We start from the raw sequence: 14850 nt of genomic DNA, 5'->3' as shown, positions 1-14850 counted from the left end.
CTAGGTCAGGACAAAGTAATGTAAACACAGAAGAACTGGTGGATATAGAAAGGCAAAATAATATGGAACGAACCCACATTTAACTATAGGGGACAGAATGTAATAACTAACACTGAACAAACAAAGGCATTTTTACCAGTCCAGCTTTTTAACAACCTTCTCCAGGGATGTAGTTGTTGTCAAAATTATTTTAACGAAAAACTGGAATTTGTTAGGTAATGAAAAACATATTAGGGAACTCTTAGGTGAGGAAACCCATTTGTGTATATAGGAGCTACAATAAAAAGCTTATTAGAACAAAAGGAATTCGAGAAGGACGGATGTTTCAATGTGGCACCTGTAAATTTTGCCCTTGTATCTTAAGAGACGAGTAGCTTAGATATAAATGGGGTTCGAATAAAAATTAAGGAAAGATCCAGTTGTGTTACTGAAAGGGTGGTTTATTGTGCAACATGTGAAAATTGCCTATGTTTTTATGTGGGCAAAATGGAAAGAAAATTGAAGAACAGGATATGGGAACATCTAAGAAACATGAGGGATGGGTGTGAATTCAACGCCCTTGCTACCGTAACTCTAGAAATCCTGGACACCAGTTTAAATTTATAGTTCTGGAAACTTGAAAAATACCTGACAGGGGGGGCGCTTGGCCACATTTATTGGAAACACTTGAGCTTACATGGCAGTTAACGTTTGAATGCCCTAAACTGGCCAGGACTCAATGATGCCCTAAACTGGCCAGGACTCAATGATGCCCTAAACTGGCCAGGACTCAATGATAGTGTGTCCATTAGTAGCCTTCTTAAATTAAAGGCGCCAAGAAGATGACATTCTTATTTATTAACAAACATATCTTATATTATGAAAACTGTCAATATTTTAAGCCTTTGAAAAAAAAGAGGGGGTATGATTTTAAAAGCACATTTTTGAAATGGATGCATAGTAGTATTTTAGAAGTATATGATTTGAAAGCTTAAATAAGTTTAGGGACATTAGCCAGTTTTAACGTTGCAACAATTTGAACTTCGGGTTATATAAGCACATTTAATTGCATGTTTACTTTGGAGTATTTAACTTTTGAATTTCAAGATTTTTTTTAAATGTATTGAATGCATGTTGTAATGATGATTTAAAAGTCAGTTTATTAGATTCACATTAACCATACTGTGGCACTTTAAGAGCAGTATGATGTGATTTCATCACGTTGAAGTGATTTAAACTACTGAAACAGGAAATACTGTAAATCTGATGACGTTCCTATACAGTAAGCTCGGGACGAAAACGCTTATTTTTTTTTAACAATAAAAATAGTTGTGCAATCTGGTACTGCATTCACTTTTCTCATTTTTCAACTACAGAAATGTCTGAAACAGGCAACAGTGTATGTGTCCATGAAGGTACTATTATAATTCTTATCTTTTGGAAGCATCAAAGTTAGACAGAAATCTAGTATTCTGATAACATCCTATTCTGGACAGTTGTTTGATGGGAAGAATCCTTCTCTTGAACAGTACTGGAAATGCTAGGTTTATGCTTTCTACTCAGATGTCTACCTCTCTGCTTTGAAGATTCCACTATTACCAACTTTGCACAGTTTCTCCATTATGTTTCTTGCCAGAACCCCTCATCCATTTTAATATACAGGAAGCTGAAAACAATTTAAAACACAGTTACAATGGTAAAAATAAAAATAAAAAGACTAATCAACTACCAGAATCACATTTCAACAGATTTACTTCAAGTTCTTTGAAAATCCTTCAACAGTCAGCAAAGGCAGACCAGCATAGGCAACTATATATATACATTTTTTCTTCTCCAGCTCTAATGCAGCACAAGGGATACTAAGAAGGGCAAAAAAGATGCCCCTATCAACAATACTGGCTATGTAAAAGCACCAAATAAGGCTGCTGACATGAAACCAACAATCATATTATGGAAAAAAAGCAAAGCTGATAAGGTATGGCAAAGAAAAGAAGGGAACAGAAGAGGAGTAAACCCAAATGTAACAATTTAACGTTAACATGACCCTCCCTAATGACAAACTTTGGATTTGGTTAACCTAAACTTCAGTAAAGTCTCTGACACAGTACTTCACTGGAGGATGATAGGAAAATTAAAGGATAGAGAATGGGGCTCAAAATAGTGGGGTGGACAGGAAACTGGCAGTCTTGGCATTCTAACTGGAAGAAAAAGGAGGTTGTTAGTAATGGAACTGTCAGGCAATGTACTGCCACAAAATTAAGTACAGAGATCAATGGAGTTGTTAAGCAAGACAATCTTGCATGCTGGTGCTGTAAAGCCTGTCCATGAATACTGCAGTAGAACAGTCTTCAAAGAAGCAAGAAGATGCCTGAACTGTGGGTGAACATGAGAGAGATAAGATTTTAGTACATAAAGAGTGCAAGACTATATACTTTGGATCAAAGGCATGTGGAAAACAAAATCTTGTCAGAGGCTTAAGCAGAACACAGAAGAAAGTAAGTCTTGGGGAATAATCATGTTGAATCACACTATACAATATGACAGGGCAGTGGTTAAAAGTCAACAAGATTTTGAAGTGTACAGTATGAGGAATGGATTCCAGAGAAGCCAAAATAATCATATTTCCATCATACAGGATGATAGTAAAGTAGGCCATATAGGGAACACTGTGCAAATTAAGGGATTTCAGGATTCTGGAAAACATGCAATGGAGAAAGGTATGGAGAAACTGGATTTGAAAAGAGATACGTGAAGGAGGAGTACAAAACAAGCAGGGGAGAAAAAAAATCAGGAATATGAAATGAGAACAGGGCATCATTTGGGAGGAAAAAGGAACAGAGTGAAAAGTAAGGGCTGGGAGAAAAGGAAAACAGAGGAGAGCGGTAGAAGGTGAGGCATCATTTCAAGGCAAACCTGAGAAACACTAAATCACAGTGAAAGAATGGTGGTCCCTAGAATGCGTTGCATGGTGCAGAAGTACACTGTGATCTATCACTAGATTTGAACGTTTCCTTGGACAGTGCATGTAAAAGATAAACAAAAATCCATCCTCACAAGGTAACTCCGAAAACGCTATAGCCCAATATCTTTGTGGAAAATAAAACAACTGGGAATCCACAAATTCAGAATGGCATGTTAATATCCTCATACCACAGCAAGAAATTTCCCTGGCTAGAATAATTTATGAAGAAAGCAGGCAACACTGGTTAAGATTAGTTTCAGTACTTAGCCTGAGCATGAAAAAATAAATCAGTTTGCACCGACATCTATCCTTATGGCAAAACAAGTAAAGGGATGGGGGCTAACACGCAAGACTTGCAATTCAGATATTCCTTTGGTTGAAGTTACAGCCACCAGAAAGACTCAAAGACATGACACACACACACACACACACACACACACACACACACACACACACACACACACACACACACACACACACACTTTAATCTGCTTTGGAAGCAGGTTAGAGACATTGTCCACTTCTTAATAAAAAGAACATAAATCACAAGGATAGACAGGAACTTCACTAGAGAATGACTGAGAAAAGAATATCCAAGGAAGGCTTAACATAATTTTAAGAATGCCAGTGAAGAAGAGAAATTAACACCTTGATGAAGATCTGAAATGGCTGTCAGGTAAACTTTGAGATGGAAGAGTAAATTAAACTACAATTAAGTACCTGTAACACAAAGAATCAAAATTAACCCAAGGATTCTTAAACTTTAAATAAGCATTGAACAAGCATATCCTACGAATTTGCCCATCTGTAAAAAAAAAAAAAATCATGACGTAATGGAAGGCGGTACTGAACACAATACAAGCTAAAGATCTGCTTCCAAAAGCAGAAGCAATGAAGCTTCCCTGACATTTCACTTACAGATCAGCTGGCAAAGTCGATGCAAAACCAATCTTCAAACTTCTGAAAGAAGAGGAACTAGCTATCAAGTTGCTAAAGCCAATCTTCTTCTCTCTCTCTACCTCTCACCAGTTAAATAAAAATGCATGCTCTACATGTGACTTTCCATGCAGGATATCTCCCACCCCCACCCTACCTACATATATCACCTGGTAGTGGTCACCATTGTTATCATGCCATAATCATACAATAATGCTTCCTCTAGAATCAGACACACAATGACCAACCAGTGCACCTTCAAGAATAGTTATGGATCATAGGTGTGTACTAGGGCTAAGGCCCTGGAGCCTTTACAAGCCTAGCCCATAGGATTACCCTGACATCGTACCACCCGGCCTTAGTTCCTAGTGCCTCTGTCGAGTAGAGCTAGTGGAGTGATCCCCGGGGTGAATTTTCTATTTCCCATCTACTCATCAAGATTTCTCCTGAAGAAGACCAGTGAAGCGATCTGTTTGACATGTATGGAAAGTCTATTCCATAGCATGGGCTGTCTCTGGGTTATGAACCTGTCCCTCCAGCATGTTCTGTTGATTGTGGTAATGAGGTTGAGGTCTTTGGAACGTGTGGTGTGGAGGGATTGGGATTTCTTTAGATGTAGCATTTCTAACAGAGCTGGGTCAGACATGGCTTTGTAAGTGAAGCAGAGATTGCCTCTAAGTAGGCGATAACAGACAGAGAATAGTTGGGAGTTTTTCAAGTTGGTCCACATAGAACAAGTGTTTAAGGCCTATGATCATCTTTGTGAGGTACTTTTGCTGCCTCTCCAGTTGTTGCAGGTGTCTACTGAGGTACATGCCAAATGGGGCATTGTACTCGAGAACTGGCCTAATGAGGGAAGAGTAGAGGGAGACAATGACCTCTTTCTTCCTGGATGTAAAACCCTTAGTAATGAGATGTGCCACAAAGAAGGACTTTCTGACCACAGTGGCAATGTGGTGATCAAAAGAGAGGTTGCTGTCAACCTGCTTTCCCAGATCTTTTATAATGCCTTCTGTGTTCAGTTTACTACCATCGATGTGGTAATTCATGAGAACCGGGTTTTTCCCAAAGGGGATGATGATATTTTTTGGCATTAAGCTTAAGGCCATGGTTCTGACAACAGTCGTTGTTCTCAGTGAGGCCTTTCTGTAGGATGTCAACCAATAAGAGCTCCCAACTTGCAACTGTCAGAGAAGTAGATACCAAACAGGAGAGGACCCAGGACCGAACCCTGTGGGACTCCACTCCTGACTGGTCGGCAGTCTGACTTGGGGTCAGCTCCTTTCACACTGTGGATTCTGTGAGCCTGTTTGCAACCCACCTAGTGATATAGGGGTTGATGCCTAGCTTAGTGAGTTTTTCTAGGATTCCTGAGTGGGGAATGGTATTAAAAGCCTTGGCTAGGTCAAGGTAGGCTGTATGAACCAACTTGCCTTCATCCACAGCTCTGGTGACTGACTCAAAGTCGTTGACCAGGTTGAGCAGGCATGATCTACCCTTCACAAAACCAAACTGTGTGGGATCCAGAGTTTGGAGATTCTCTATATCCTTGTCTACTAGGTCCATGATGATGCGTTCCATAGCCTTGCATATCAGACTTGTCAGGCTAATGGGGTGATAGTTCCCAGGATCTGTAGTCACTCCTTTGTGGAGAGGGATGACTGTAGCAGTACGCCATTCAGTAGGAAAAAGCCTGAGGTGAGGCTGTGACTGAACAGGGCACACAGGTGTAGTTCATGCAGAACACAGACAGGGATACTGTCAGGTCCCATAGAAGTTCCATTCTTGGCCATGGACAGTGCTGCTTTAATCTGTGCAGTAGTAATACTGGGTGCATGGCAATCTACTGGCATTGTGATTGGTCCATTGGGGTGGGGGGTAAAGTTGGCACTGAATCTGTCGGCCAGTATACTGGCAATATCTGTTGGCTCAGTATAGGAGGTACTATTGTGGAGTAGCTCAGAGCAAATCTGGGTATTGCCGTGAAGATTTTGTACATAACTATAGAAGGCCTTGTTGTGGTTGTCTTTACTATCTGCTGCAATTCTGTTTTCATACCTAGCTTTAAATGATTTGATGAGGGATCTCAACTTTTTATTGAGGCTGATAAGGGAGTTTTTCCAGTCCTGGGACTTCACCTTATTCCGCATCAGTTTCCTCCTCCTGTTGTAGAGTTTTGTTTATGGCAGGGGACCACCAGACTGCCTTCCTTTTTTTGGAGGAGAGCGTCTTGGTTCTATTGGGTATGGCGAGATCCATGCCTTTGTGTACGTGTTCGTACAGTGCACTGGTTTATGATTCTGCAGTCATGTAACTATTCTCCATTTGCATGGGTTATATGATGTTAGCCACCTCTGTTTTTAGGAGCCCAAAGTTAGCTCTGGAGAAGTTTTTCATGGTGGTTACCTTTGTGGGGGTGGGTGGAGGGATGTGGATTTCCAAGGTGATTAGTTTGTGGTCAGATCTAACCAGGGAGGAGTTCACTACTGGTGTACAGCAACGGTCACCCATGTTAGTAATGACCAGGTCAAGGATGCTCCTACCTCTAATGGGGGTAAGAACGAGCTGGTCCAGGGCATTGGAATTAATGAATTCCAGGAAATGTTGGGCAAGTGTATTGGTACACGAGTAGTTTTCCCAGTTAATGGAGGGGTAGCTGAAGTTGCCCAGTATGAGAGTGTTAGGTTGGACCCTAATATTCTCCAGGGTCCTTAGGAATGTGGAGTTTGAGTCTTGGGACATGGTTGGGGACCTGTAGCAGGCTATGACCTGAATTGCTGTCTTACCCAATGTTAGCTGCACCTGAAGTATCTCTGATGAATTATGCTGGGCTACCAGTCTGGAGGTGTGTGCATCCTTTATGAATATGGAAACACCACTGCCTTTGGAGCTTCAGTCCAAGTTCTGGGGCCAAAAGGTGTGGAATAAGTTATAGCCTGGTAGTGCAGGGGTTCTTTCTGCTGCCTTGGACCAGGTCTCTGTTACAGCACAAATGTCAATGTTCTCCATTTTAAGGAGTGCTTTGAGAGAGTGCATTTTGAAATTTAGACTTCTAGTGTTGAGCAGCATGACCTTCAGATTGCATTTGTTTGTAGCTGTTACGGTGGTAATTTGGTCTTTGGAACACTACCTAAAAAAGGCACTATAGGGGTGGCAAGAGCTTTGGCCAGTATCTGGAAGCCCAGGGGTGACAGATGCAGGCCATCTCTGGCAAAGCATCGAGGTTTGTTAATCATGTCATCATTTTCAGCTTGTACTGTGGGGTATAATTCTGGGTGATGGTAGGATGCTGCTCAGGGCTAGGGTCATACCCACCTTGGCTACATAATCCAAGAGCTCCTCCATGTCTCTTTTCATGTAGTCCAAGAAGGTACGTCTCAGGTCATTCACACCCACATGTACAATGACAGAGTCATATTTGTACCTGTTGTTGAGGGATCTGAGTGCGTGCGTTATGTGGCGGATCCTGGCACCTGACAGGCAGCTGTTACCTCCTCCTTATTCAACCTAGTGAGCAGGACATCAGTGTGCCTCACTATAGAGTCATCTATGACTAGCGTGTTGGGCATGCTGTTTTGCCTTAGGGGCTTTGGTTGGGTTCCCCTATTATATCTTCGAAGATGCAAACTTTCGAATGAGTCTATCAAACTTAAAAGAAAAAATATTTAAAACAGCGGAAGGGCATATAAGCGATTTCTTTCCCTGGGAAAGAAATCACTTGGCCACCTCTGTTACCTTGCAGTTTTACCCACTGTAGTGCAATCTCGGAGTTGGTATATTTAGTTTAGGGGGTGGTGTGGGGGGGGCACAGCCCCCCACTTTGTTTCGTTTGTAGTGATCTTTTTTTATTGGGCCAAGCGATTTCTTTCACACGGAAAGAAATCACTTATATGCCATTTTGCTGTTTTACATTTTCGTTCTTTTAAGTTCGATAAAGACGCATTTGAAGGTTTGCATCTTTGAAGATATAAAAGGGACCCTTTGGTTGAGTGGCACACTGTTTAGGAGAGTTATGTATCTCATCATCCCCTTCTTTTTTCCTTCTCCAGGGAATATGACAATGGCATCTTAATGGTTCTTCCAAACCTTCAAAATGGTTCATCCTGCTTGGCCACCATTAAATTACTAAGCTTGGTATTCCCACAAATGCCTTCCCTTTCAGAGTACTTTTACCCCATTCCCAGTTCTTAAACCTCCAAAACCATTATGGGTATTTTTTCATCATTAAATAGCAAGTGTTCTGCACAAAAATATTTCTTCCAAGTTAACTTAATATTTGACTTAAACCACTCCCCAGTAAACCTTTCATGAAGTCACTACTTTGATCCTGACTACAGGCGTGTAAGATACACAGGATAAACAGTAGATCATTAAGGAACCTGGAAGCACTGTCGTGTTAAGTGACTTGGTCAGAGTTTTTGCCAAGTATGAGGCAGTTACTACACTGCCTCAAAGAACCTAGTGTCATCATACTGGTTACAGAAGGGGCAACGGCTAACAGATTCCATACTGGCCATTGCATATGAAGGGGTATAACAAAGCTGGATAGGTTAAATAACTTGCTCTTGGTATAAGCAGAAGAGGATATTGACTGAACTAGAAAAAGGTGACAAACTGGATAAAAGAATGAGTTGTGACTAGTGTAGCAAACCCAAGTAAAACAAATTAACCATTAACACTAAGACATCATGGGGATCATTACAGTGCTACTTACAAGAAAAGGTACACAGTTTCTTCCAGCTCCTTCATAATGTCACTTATAAAAGTAGGCTACATTACATCTGTCTAAGTAGCTCCATGGCATCCCAGTGCTGGTGAGCCCGCTCAAGTCAGACTTATTTCCTATACTCTGCTAACGTCCAGTCATTTCCTAACCCATCTATGACCTCTCACACACTCTCTCTCAATACCAAACTACTTCCCAGTCCACTAATCACTGTGCTTAGTCTTCAATTATTCGGCAGGCTTCTGACCAAGCTTACTACTACTTCTACAGGATTTTCTCTCAAAAGCCATCTATACTGAAGGATAATCAGACTTTAGTGAATTCAGGGAGGCTACATATGCCAAACACCATAAGCAAACTCCAGTCATACATTAAACCACCTTAAAATTGTTTCATATGGTCTTCCATCTTATTTTTTCCAGATGTAACAATCAATTCCTTGCAAAATTAACCCAGAGTTTTTCCCATGTCTGAGACAGTGGTGAGAATGCCATACAATACACCTCCCTTTCTGTGTCACACCATTTACATTTTTCAAACAAACAAAATCGTAGATTAATACACAGTTCAGTTTCAGATTTCAGTCCATCACTCAGTCTCAGTGGAGGCCTATTGAACTACAATCAGCTCTTTACATGGTTATTGATCAAAACTGAGTTGCCCCATACCTACAACAATTAAAAAACAAATGAATATGCTTTTAAACTAAGCAGTTGCCCTTACCATCTGGAGCTCCATCACACACAACCAGATCTGCGGGCTGTCCCTCAAAATGCTGAATTATCTCCTGAGCTGTAGAAACCTGTTTGAGACAACCATAACATGATTTTTTAAACAAAACAACAGTTTATATAAAAAAAAATAAATTATGCTAATGACTTTCATCCAAAGAAAAAGGGATTCTCTTGTCAAAAACTTCCACTTTCACATTATCTTTGACATTTCATTTTTTAAACATAGTTGTTGTAGATTAAACAATTATGTCAGACGAACCCAGATGAACAAAACCATTTTGATCTGCTTACAGCTGTTTAAAATTGCACACAATACTGCTTGTTCTGATATTGCCTACAATTTTATACAACATGTAATTACCTGCATAACTTGTATTCTGTCTCTTTTAGCTCTGACTGGTCAGACAACATAAAAAAATAAAACTGTACATTCCTTTGGACCAAACCATTCTTAAAAGGGGGACCACAGCATTAGAGTACTTCACCAAGGACAGTGGTCCTAAAAGAAAGATCTCATTTCTTCAGTTTTCTACGTAGATTGCAATCAGTATTAGTTTTAATTGTTGGGAGTAAAAAGTAAAAACAATAAAGCCCCAAAGCACCTTCCTTGCAATGACACTCTGAACACCACTAATCCAACAGTTCATCTGAAAAGTGAAAAAAGTACATATGCTGCTTCCCTTTTGCATTGTTGTGAAAAAAATGGCACTTCCGGGGGCGTGGCCAAGGATGAACACAGGATAGCAGCAGATTTCTTCAGCTCCACCAATTTCACAACACTGACAGGAAATAATTACTTTTAAAATTAATTTATGAAGTAATTTTCTTTCTAAATATGTTTGGAATATCTATTACTTGAATAATATCAAAAAAGAAAGAACATTTTAATAATATTCCTGTCAGAAAACACTTTGGAAATTTTTTCTGTCAGCTTTTCTGCTTGAAATGAGTTCCAGTAAGACAAATTCTCAAGATTCCAGCATCAAGAAAGAACTTCAGTCTCTGATATCTACAATCCAGCAACTTACTGCCAAAATGGATAAACTGGACACTAAAATTGATACCTTTATAGAAAAAACTACAAAACAAATAGACTTGTTACATATAGACTTGCAACAACAGAAGACCCAGATTACAGGCATAGAAGAGACTGTAAATGACATGGAGAATAGAATCCAAGAAGAAGAAATCAACATTGAGTTTTTGCTGAAACAGAATACACATCTACAAACTAAACTTGATGACCTGGAAAATAGATCTATAACATTAGGATTTTTGGACTGCCAGAAAATATTGAAGGTAACAATATTACTTCTTTTTTAAATACATGGCTCCCTAAAACTTTAGACTTACCATAAGCTTTTTCTTTTGGTATCGAAAGAGCCCATAGATCTATATCTAATTCTAACTCTAACAAAAAGTATCCTAGGTCAGTTATAGTTAGATTTCTATCATCTTTTGATACTTAAAACTGCTTGGGCTAAAGCACCTGTTAAAGTTAATGAGACAACTGTGCGTTTTGACAATGACTATTCTTCCTTGGTAATAACTAAAAGAAAAGTTTTCCTGCCATTAATAAGAGAGCTTAAGAAAGCACAGTTTAAAACCTACCTTCTGTTTCCTGCCAAACTAAAAATATTTCTTCCTGATGGCCCTAGAATCTTTGAAGACTTAGACTCTGCATTGCTGTTTATCAAAAAAAAAATAAGATTTTGGATAAAATAGAGGAAATGGAATGGGCTAGTCCTTCATTAAAGAGGTTGGCAACAGAAGCTTCATGGAAGACTTCAGAGAAGAAAAAAATACTGAAAAACAAATGACTTGTTCTATGTCTCTCTTATCTTCACCATTAATGTTTTTACATACAGTTAATGCATTTTCAGAAAGCCACAAATATTCTGAAAAAGATTTAATCAAAGTTACTTTCTGTGTACAAAGAATTGTTTTTGTTTTATAAATAGTCAAAATATCTGAGGAACTAATAACAAGCTATCAATCAATCTGTTTCTCTTTGTGACAAAGAGACTTAAGGTTAGTAATTAGATACATTTTTTTTTATTTTATTTTAAATAATGACATTCTTTTTAGATTATGCATTTAGTAAGGGGTGGGGGAGGGCAGGTAGAGAAGTGTAATGAAAATATGATAAGTGGAATAATAACTTATTAATTCCTTGTAAAAAAGTATATATGCTGTTTAAATACTGTTGCTAATTATTTTTCCATGATTCTATTGCTCATACTTGTTTACAAATAACCTGTCATGCTTTATTAATAATTAGAACTAAATGGTAGTAAATAATATGTTTCATATCTATCTTTATTAATATATACAGCAAGTTATATTCCACTGTAGATACTTTTATAGCTTCCTTTTTATTTTTTTTTATCTCTTCTCTTACTTTCTTTTATTTTCTGCTCTCTGTTTTTTTTTTCTCTCTCTCTTTTTCTTTCATATAGGTACATTTACATGCTTTTGATAATTCTGATACAGTAAACAATAAGATTTGTATAAAAATTGAATAGGACTTAAAAATTAGTTGTATTATATACTAATAACTGTGGGCTTAGTTTCACTGTCATAGAGGCTGTAATAACTTATAAATTACTTTTGCTCTGTTTAGTTTCATTTATATTGCTAAATGAATGTCAGTCACTTGTATTTATTAAAATTCCCAGAATGTTAAGGGAGACAATTTGGGATGTGGGTTACCTCGTGAATAGTGTCCTCGAGTTGTTTAAAAGCTTCAACACTCAGAATGCACGCAGAGAAGCTGAATGCAGTCAATTTGAACTTTGACCTCTGAATTCACACTGATACATCGCAGATTCAAGGAGAACACTCTACCAGGAAGTAGAACTGCTGCAAATAAAATGAACTCTATTACATTTAAATGTGAGTTATTTTTTATAACTATTTACTTATTTATGTTATAATTTATAAAATATGAAAGTTATAATGATGTTAAATGATTCAGTATCCCATAGTAAACAAATGTGATATTTTAGAAGGCACAGAAAGTAAAACATATATACATATGTTTTTGAAAGTTTACTTGACTGCAACATATTATTGTATGTATGTACTTATGATTTAAACATATACAATGCTACAATTCATTTGACTTATCTAACTGATGAGCATAAATATTATTATGATTTTATTTTAGAAGAAGTTGTCATGTGACATTTTAAAGCAGCAGTTCAGATATATAAAATACAGATGGCTTTCTTCACAACAATGCAAGTATATTTGGGAATTTATATAGTTATGCAGTATGATTTGTAACCAATTTTATAAACATAAATATTTTATTTTACTGGCAATAATAAGCATGAGAAAAAAAGCTTTGATGCAAGTTAGTTTAAAGTCTTTTAGAAGCTGTTAACTGCATTTCTATGACAGAAAATAGGTACATTATTTTTTTTTTCTCTCTCTCTCTCACTTCTTTTATTTCTCTCTCTTTTCTTGGTTCCTAATATTAAGTCTATTTGAATGCTATTTGATTATAAATGTATTATATTAAATAGATGTACATAGAAGTATGAATTGTTTTTAAAAGTTTCTATTTGTCTATACGATGCTGATTTATCAAATGTTTAGCTTTGTCTTACTAGATAATCTAATTGAAAGATGTTAATTTTAGTTAATAATAACTAGTATTAAATTGATAAGGTGGCAGCTGAGGTACTGCTGCTTAGGGTAGGGGGTTAACTTGCGTAGGATGTGCCACTCAAAGTTGGAGTTTTAACTCCAGGCTGGGTGCAAGGTTTAATCCTTATATTATTTTTTTTGTTTACTGTTGTTTGTATATAGCTCTGACATCCACAATACATTTTGTAAGCTCATTGTCACTACAAACAAAATTGAAGCTTATACAAAATCCCATAACAGTCTCAATAAATACAGCTATATTTAAAGGTACACATAAAGGAGGAGGTATAACATTACTTATTTTGTTAATTGTTATTTTGATTATAAGTTTTATATGTTTTAAAAATGCCAAATGACTTCTCTAAAAGGAATTTCTTTAAACATTAATGGACTGAATAATCCATGTAAAAGGGCAAGCTTAATGAGATACATTAATTTACATAAGGCCAACTTAGTATTCCTTCAAGAAACACATCTCTTGAAAAAGGATATTGATAAATTAGCCACTAATAAATATACAGTATTAGTTAGTTCAGAGCACACTCAGAAAAAAAGAGTGGCTATTTTATGGAATAAAAGTATGCCCATACCTAAAACTATTAAGTCTTATGAAGATGATAAAGGAATGTTCTGTATGGTTACAATACAAATTAACGGAAAGACATATACATTAATCAATGTATATTGGATACCAGGAATTGGTATTAATACAGTGAAATACCATCTTAATAAGATCATATCATTCTCTATAGGAGATATTATTTTAGCAGGTGACTAATTGTATCCTACATGAAAAAGATACTACTACTATAGGAAAAAGGAAAATTACATCTAATGCAAAACATTTAAAGGACTTTGTTAATTCTTATCATTTAAATGATATTAATAATCAGATAGAAAAAAAGGTGTATGGTAATGATTTTGAGTCTAACAGATATAAAACGTATTCAAAAATAGATAGAGTCTTTATTTCTAACCAGATGGTAACAGAATTAATAAATTCTAAAATCATTTTGTGTCCTATATCAGATCATAATTCAATTGTTTTTGAGTTCATGATAAAAAGTACTTACAATGTTCAGATCAAAAGGATACCAGCATATTTAACTCAACTAAAAGACTATAAAGATTATATACTTTCAGAAGTGCAACATTTTTTAGAAATAAACAATACACCTGAAGTTTCCATTGTTTATGTTTGGGATGCTTTAAAATCATATCTATATGGAGAAAGTATCAGATGGTATAATAATAAAAGGAAATCTTGGGATAAGGAATTACTAGATATTCAAAGTAAATTAGACTCTTATAAGCATAATAATAAAGAAAATATTATGGACAAAAAAGTCATTGAAGAAATAAACAAACTAAATGAGAAATACAAAGAAATTTTAACTCATAAAGTTAAAATAAATTTAGAGAAATACAAGTTTTTGTCATACTCAATAAGCCCTAAATACTTACATAGACTTAAAAATAAAACAAAAAGGTTGAATAAGCAAAATCATATTAAAGAAATTTTCTCTCTAAGGAAAAAGAAGAATGTTTCTAGTCTACCAGAAATATTAGATGAATTTAGAAATCACTTTCACAAAATTAATCATAATAACATTAACATGGAACCTATAGATAAAATAAAGGAATTTATAACTACAAACATGAATAAAAACTTAATAAACAACAAACTAAACTATTGGATAAAAGTATTTCATATACAGAGGTTGTTACACAAATAAACAAGCTTAAATCAAACAAAGCACCAGGTAATGATGGTATTATACCAGAGATATATAAAATTATTTCTAAAAGTACATACTCATTAATACATAAGGTTTTTATTTTGGCCCAAAATGAGCTAA

At 36.5% G+C, this 14850-nt stretch overlaps 1 protein-coding gene across 2 annotated transcripts in view; it reads right to left on the bottom strand.

Moving 5' to 3' along the window:
• FTSJ1 (FtsJ RNA 2'-O-methyltransferase 1) overlaps nucleotides 1-14850 on the bottom strand; it is a 1029035-nt gene that overhangs the window by 715480 nt on the left and 298705 nt on the right. Inside the window, exon 5 of one of the 2 annotated variants that reach the window (XM_044080307.1) lies at nucleotides 9327-9405. The exons of the other annotated variant lie outside the window; for it this stretch is intronic. Within the exon in view, the coding sequence (XP_043936242.1) occupies nucleotides 9327-9405 (79 nt within the window). The remainder of the gene's footprint in view (nucleotides 1-9326; nucleotides 9406-14850) is intronic. 2 annotated transcript variants of the gene reach the window in all.

This window comes from Protopterus annectens, chromosome 8.part0 (genome assembly GCF_019279795.1).
Source record: "Protopterus annectens isolate FY-2018-M chromosome 8.part0, PAN1.0, whole genome shotgun sequence".
Classification (NCBI taxonomy): Eukaryota; Metazoa; Chordata; order Ceratodontiformes; family Protopteridae; genus Protopterus; species Protopterus annectens.
The sequence above is the reverse complement of the archived record's forward strand: the minus strand, read 5'-3'. Positions and strand labels throughout refer to the sequence as shown.